The sequence below is a fragment of the Otolemur garnettii genome, unplaced genomic scaffold (assembly GCF_000181295.1).
Source record: "Otolemur garnettii isolate 467f Iridium unplaced genomic scaffold, OtoGar3 scaffold00018, whole genome shotgun sequence".
NCBI lineage: Eukaryota > Metazoa > Chordata > Mammalia > Primates > Galagidae > Otolemur > Otolemur garnettii.
This window is the reverse complement of record NW_003852413.1, coordinates 20,112,731-20,119,122: the sequence shown is the minus strand read 5'-3', so window position 1 is coordinate 20,119,122 and position 6,392 is coordinate 20,112,731. Positions and strand designations below refer to the sequence as shown.

Here is a 6,392-nt window from a genome sequence, read left to right as displayed (position 1 = left end):
GTTATGGCATAGGCCACATAAACTGAGGCTGGCACTCTACCCAGGCGATAGCTTGAGGCTCTGAGGCTCTGTTGACCAAAAAAAAAAAAAAAAAAAAAAGAGACCCTTTGTCTCAAAATAAATGATGAATAGGCTTGGAGCCCGTAGCACATTGGTTATGGCATAGGCCACATAAACTGAGGCTGGCAAGTTCAAACCCAGCCTGGGCCAGCTACACAACAATGGCAACTGCAACAACAAAAACAAAAAATAGTTGGGCATTGTGGTGGGCTCCTATAGTCCCAGCTACTTGGGAGGCTGAGGCAAGAGAATCTACTGGCATAGTGAGGCCCTGTATCCAAAAAAAAAAAAAAAAGATAAATAAATAAATATTGCTTTTTCTGATCTAGTTCACAGAATTCATCTAAACAGATCACCCTCTGACCACTATCCTATCCACTGGCCCTTGGCTTCTACTATCTCCTGATCTTTGGTCTCCTCATCTTTCCTTTTCTTTTTTGTTTGTTTTTTTGAGACAGAACCTCACTATGTCACCCTGGGTAGAGTGCTGTGGCACCACAGTTCACAGCAACCTCCAACTCTTGGGCTTAAGTGATTCTCTTGCCTCAGCCTCCTGAGTAGCTGGGACTATGGGAGCCCACCACAATGCCCACCTATTTTTTGGTTGTAGTTGTCATTGGTGTTTGGCAGGCCCGGGCTGGATTTGAACCCACCAGCTCTCGTGTATATGAGCTCTGGTGACCTCATCGCTTACTTAGCAGCTGGTGCTCTAGCTGCTGAGCTATGGGTGCCATGCCTCCTCATCTTTTCACTTATTTCCTAACCGTTTGATCACCCTTGTCATATCCTCAGGCTTCTTGCCCCATTGCTTGTCCTAGGAAAGCCTGGCTGGACCCCACCTTGGACTAATTCAACCCAGGGTTGCTGGCGAAAGAGAGTAAATTGGAACACCATGAATTCCTGATCTCCAGCCATGAGTAGGAATCTCAATGGTTGCCTGGAGGCAATCTTTCAGGGCTTTCTGCTCAGCTTCTTCTCTCAGTCTGCTCAGCACCTATTTCTTTTTTAAGAGATGGCAGCTCATTAAGTTGTCCAGGCTAGACTCAAACTCCTGGGGCTCAAGTCATCCTTTTGCCTCAGCCCCCTGAGTAGCTAGTTAGGACTACAGGCATGTGGCACCGTAGCCACATCTACAGTGGCTCTAGCATCTATTTCTAAACCTCTATTCAGTCAAGTTCTCCCACCTACTTCCTTCAGTGGGTGACCTCATTGCTTACTTAGCAAAGAGAAGTAGCCCAGGCAGCACCTGTGGCTCAGTGGGTAGGGCACTAGCCCTATATACCGAGGGTGGCTGGTTCAAACCCGGCCCCCAGCCAAACTGCAACAACAACAACAACAACAAAAAATAGCCAGGCATTGTGTTGGGCACCTGTAGTCCCAGCTATTCCGGAGGCTGAGGCAAGAGAATTGCCTAAGCCCAGGAGTTGGAGGTTGCTGTGACACCACAGCACTCTACTGAGGGCGATAAAGTGAGACTCTATCTCTTAAAAGAAAAGAGAGAGAGAGAGAAAGAAGTAGCCCAGCCCAACTGTTGTACTATAAATCCATACCTACTTTCTTTCCTCTTTCCCCAACTGATCCTGGAGTAGGTGTCCCTCTTTTATGATGCTACTGGGCATCACAGGAACATTCTTGCTGGCTCATCCCTTTATTTCCCCACAAGAAATAATAATAATTTCTTCCACTTTCAACCTACTCCACATTCTTCCAATTGAAATAATTATCCTTTGACCCTCATCTCCTTTCCATGACCATCTTTTTTCTTGTTCCTTTCATAAAGGAAAAAGTCTGTGGTCTGCTCAGCTCGCCATATACAGTGTAGCCCACCAGCAGGCCTTGCCTCCCATTGGCCAGGTAAGTGGTTATGTGGGGCTGGATTATTCAAGCTTCTTGGAAGCGCTGTCTACCCTGGCTGCTCTAATTCTTCACCTCCATTCATATCTTACCATTTTGGCTTCTGTCCCTATCCTGGCCTGAATCAGTTCTTGTCACTGTCACCAGTGATCTCCTTTTTGTTAAAGCTCAGGTATACTTCTGCAGCCCCATCTAATTGTACCTTTCAGCAGCAGCAGCAGCAGCCACTGCCACTATCCCGTGCTTAAAGTACTCTCTTCCTTTGACTTCTGGACCTTCAGATCTCCTGGTTTCCCTTCCACCTCTCTGGACGCTCTTCTGTTTCATACCCAGACTCACCTCCTCTGGGAGCCTCCTAAATTCTTGTGCTCCCCAGGGTCTATCCTGGGCCTCTTCTAATTTCTCAGGATCCCAAGACCTCATTCACCTTCCCTAAGCCACCGTTTCCCACTCAGATCTTCCTTGTGGAAGTGGGGGAAGCCATATCCAATTGCCCTCTGGATAGTTCCACCTAATGTTTCCAAGCCCTTCAACTTCACATGTCCAGAATTGATCTCTCTCCTCCCCCCCAGATCTGCTGCATGGCCTGAGTGCCAGGCAGTGAAGAGCATCACACTCGCCTAACTTCTCACTCTGCATTAGCCCTACATCCAGTCTCTCATCAAGTCCTGATAATCTAAGTCCTAAATATCAGTAAAGTTCCCTCATCTCTAACTCTGCTACCAAAATCCATGGCCAGGTGGTCACTATCTTTTGCCCAGATTAATGCAAACACACTCTAACAGATCTCTTCTTTAACTTGCCTGTCTGCTCTCCACTTAGAAGTCCCCATGTGCAAACCACACACATGATGGAGCTACTCCCTGCTTAAAGCCCATCCTGGCTTCAGCTGCCCTCAGGACAAGTCCAAAGTTTTGTTGTGGCTGTTAACCCCTCTGCAGCAAGCGGGGTTCCTCTCTTTTCTCACCATTGTAGCCATCCCTGTTGAGGTCGCCCAGAGGTGCGATGGCAGAGCCAAATCGCCCATACAGCTGTGTGCCGGTCAGCAGGAGGCTGAGAGTGCCCAGTGTGTGAGGGCCTCTGGGCTGCAGGAATAAATACACGCGCCCCACCTCGGCCAGCTTGCGGTCTGCCCGGCTTTCCATGTACAGTGGAGCACCCACTAGCAGATCATGCTTCCTGCAGGCCAGATGGTTGGTTACAGAGGGCTGGGCTGGGGCTAAATCTCACCCACCTTCTCTCTCCCCATCCTTTGAGTGGATACGTGAGAATCGGGGCTAGGAAAGGAAGAGATTGAGGGCAGCTCCTGCCTCTGGTAACTGGAGATCCAACTAGATAGGGGTGGAGTGTCCCTCTCACCCATCCCCATTGACATCAGTGACAGCTACTGAGTGTCCGAAATATGAGGCCATCTGCAAGAAGATGAGCAGCATCTTAATTCACACCTCTGGACCCTGCACCTTCTTATTCCAGGGTCTCAGCTCAAAGGCTTCCAACACTCCCAATGGGATCCGGCGCCTACCTGCTCTCCCTGTAGCCGGTGCAGCGTGCGGAAGTGCAAGTCCAAAATTTCCACCTGCACAGACAGCGCACCAGGAGCGTGTCATTCTTGTTCCCTACCCTAGCCTCCCGCTCCGGGTGAGAAAGGACAGATGGTTTTCAGGGAGGAGGAGTTGTCAACTTGGGGTCTGGGGTCGGGGAATTCGGGATGCCAAGTGGCAAGGAAGGGGGACACTCACCGCTCCCAGGGTCCAGCTCCGAGTAGGGGCACCGAAGACATATTCTGGGGAGAGCCGGCTCAGCGAATGAGAGCCGTAGAACCTCATCCCTCTTGATCCCCCATTCCCCTCCCAGGGGAGATTTCCTTGCCCAGGGAAGATTTCAGAGAGGCGCTCCTCCCTGGGCTGGGCTTCCCAACCCCTGTCCCTAAGTTAATTCCTTGCCTGTAGTGCTGAGATCCCCGTCGAATTCACCCACCGCCACTGAGTACCCTGAGGATACAGCTCAAATTAGTCTTTACAGAAAGAGCGAAGCAGGGAGGGGATGAGGGCAAGGAACGACGGGACTCGAGGGCCATCATTCCAAACCCCACACTGTGCAGATGGGAAAACTACAACCACCAAGAAGCCAAGACCTGCCCTAGCCTGCACTGCTAGTCCAAGGAGGAAAGGGAGGGATGATATTTATTGGAGTTGGGTAGTCTTAGGGAAGCCTCAGGTGCAGATGGCACCCCGGCTCCCCCAAGGATAGGAGGATAGTAAGGTGTGGGCGGTGACCCTGGGGTGTTGAGAAGCCTGAGAGGGAGGTGCCAGGTTACCCTGGTAGCCGTGGAAGTACTCTTTGTTGCCGGAGCCAGAAGTCAAGCGCTGGGTGGGCACGTGCCACAAAAGGGCACCCGGACGGTAACTAGAGATGATATCAGCAATTGGAGCCCGGGCCAGGAGACCTAGGGCGCCAGGCACAAGGGGCGTGGGGGTCAAGACGCCTGGGGCTTCCCCAGGCTGTAAGAAGACAGGGAGGTGTATGGACCCGCACATACCTAAGAAAAAATAGCCGCCAGGAGCCCCAAGTACCAGCTCCCCAGTCTGAAAGGGAAACCCTGAAGGTGAGAGGCATCACTGTCCAGGGGCTGCCCCCACACCGTTTTTGCCTTCTTGCTTCCTACTTGCCTGGGTGACCGCTGAGCTGAAGCCAGCTTCGCAGTAGCGATGGTCGTCCCCTAGAGGAGGTAAGGAGGGGGGTCAGCGAAAGGACTGTTCAGTAGGCGTGCACTGGGACCTGGAGTTGGGCGGGGGCGGGGCCATGGGGTATCACGTAGAGGCGTGGCCTGGAGGGGCGGGGACGGGGCCAGAACCTGGGATTTTGGGTGGCCAGATCGAATGCAAGGTCTGGGCGCTGGGGGAGGGATCAAAAGAAGGGCGGAGCTTACTATATCTCCTTTCCGGGTAAACGCTGCTCATGGTATTCGCTCTGCAGGGTGAGTACTCCGCGCGGCCGCCGCTTTGGAGCTGAGCTACGAAGCAGCCACCTACAGGCGTCTTCTCAGCCTCGTCGGTCTTTTCTAGGGCGTTCCAGTGCTGCCAGGGGGCACAGGCCTGGAGCAGGGCCACAGGAAAGTGGGGAAGGGCGGGAGACTTGGCTTCCCCTACAACATTACCCTGCCGCCAATTGTTCCCTGTGCCCTATACCGCGGGGGCCCACCACAATGATGTTGTTCCAGCTGACGACCGACGCCCCCAGTCCTTGCCCGGCCTTGAAAGTTTGGAAAATCTGGGAGCCTACTTTTCGGGTCTCATCATCTAGAGGGCACAAGAAGGGGTGGGTTGCTGAAGCAGCTATCCACGTCTCTCTGGTCCCCTCCCTTTTTCCTCTTTGGGACTCACTGAGGTTGAAGTGCAGTGAGGAGCACTGGCCGCCCTCCGCCCTCCAGGGGCACAGGAACACGCCACCGGTTTCCTTCTGGTCGGGACCCAGAGTCCGCGGTGCGCCCACCACGATGGCCACACTGTGTAGGAAAGCTGGGTGAGCGCGGCGCAGACTCTGGCTTTTTTGGATTCTGATCCAAGCCCGTGTCCACGCTGGGAGTATTCTCCAGAAGGCGGTGTGGCATTGGGGTGGGGGACACCATCTCTCCTCAATGAGACCTCACAGACCACCAACGCCCACCTCTTCATTTTATGGTCAGTGAAATTGACTCTCAGCGAGGGAAATCACGTGCCTAAAGAAACCCAAGGAGTTGAGAGTAAAGCTGGGACTTTTATCTATCTTTGCTGAAAAAGACCTCTTACACGCTGTACGCTATTCCAACAAAAACCAGGGATTTACATGCTCCCTAGAACGTCTGGCTCTCGACTGTTACCATATCCCTTCTTGAGATGTTTTTTGCTGTTGTTGTCGTTTTTTGTTTTGTTTTGTTTTGTTGAGACAAAGTCTCTGTTATCCTGAGCAGAGTGCCATGGCATCATCATAACTCACAGCAATCTCAAACTCTTGGGTTCAAGCCAACCTCTTGCCTCAGTTTTTTCTATTCTTAGTGGAGATGGGGTCTCCCTTTCTTGCTCAGGCTGGTTTGGAACTCCTGAGCTCAAGGAATCTGCCGGCCTCAGCCTCCCAGAGTGCTAGGATTAAAAGGTGTGAGCCACCATGCCAGGCCTGAGGTCTGGTTTTAATAGTTAAGATAGAGGGAAGCTAGAGGGTACCTCTAAAGTGGGAGGTGGGGTGCTGATAGACCTTAGAAGATCTAGGGTTTTTTTTGTTGTTGTTTGTTTGAAACAGATTCACTCTCTAATCTCAGGCTATAGAGTTGTGGTGTCAGCCTAGTTCACAGCAACCTCAAACTCTTAGGTTCAATTGATACTCCTACCTCAGCCTCCCCAGTAGCTGGGACTACTGGAGCCCACCACAAATCCTGGCTAATTTTTCTATTTTTAGTAGAGACAGGGCCTCACTCTTGCTCAGGCTGGTAGATCTAAGTTTTT

The 6,392-nt window shown here is 51.8% G+C and overlaps 1 protein-coding gene across 1 annotated transcript in view; it reads right to left on the bottom strand.

Annotated features, from left to right (window-relative positions):
- The window catches only part of ITGA2B (integrin subunit alpha 2b), a 17,294-nt gene that overhangs the window by 8,875 nt on the left and 2,027 nt on the right, over nucleotides 1–6,392 (bottom strand). The window contains exons 2-12 of the mRNA XM_023511240.1: nucleotides 5,298–5,419; nucleotides 5,116–5,213; nucleotides 4,844–5,009; nucleotides 4,584–4,633; nucleotides 4,454–4,499; nucleotides 4,232–4,360; nucleotides 3,858–3,905; nucleotides 3,654–3,697; nucleotides 3,437–3,490; nucleotides 3,274–3,326; nucleotides 2,882–3,093 (exon numbers count right to left, since the gene is read on the bottom strand). Of these exons, the coding sequence (XP_023367008.1) occupies nucleotides 2,882–3,093; nucleotides 3,274–3,326; nucleotides 3,437–3,490; nucleotides 3,654–3,697; nucleotides 3,858–3,905; nucleotides 4,232–4,360; nucleotides 4,454–4,499; nucleotides 4,584–4,633; nucleotides 4,844–5,009; nucleotides 5,116–5,213; nucleotides 5,298–5,419 (1,022 nt within the window). The remainder of the gene's footprint in view (nucleotides 1–2,881; nucleotides 3,094–3,273; nucleotides 3,327–3,436; nucleotides 3,491–3,653; nucleotides 3,698–3,857; nucleotides 3,906–4,231; nucleotides 4,361–4,453; nucleotides 4,500–4,583; nucleotides 4,634–4,843; nucleotides 5,010–5,115; nucleotides 5,214–5,297; nucleotides 5,420–6,392) is intronic.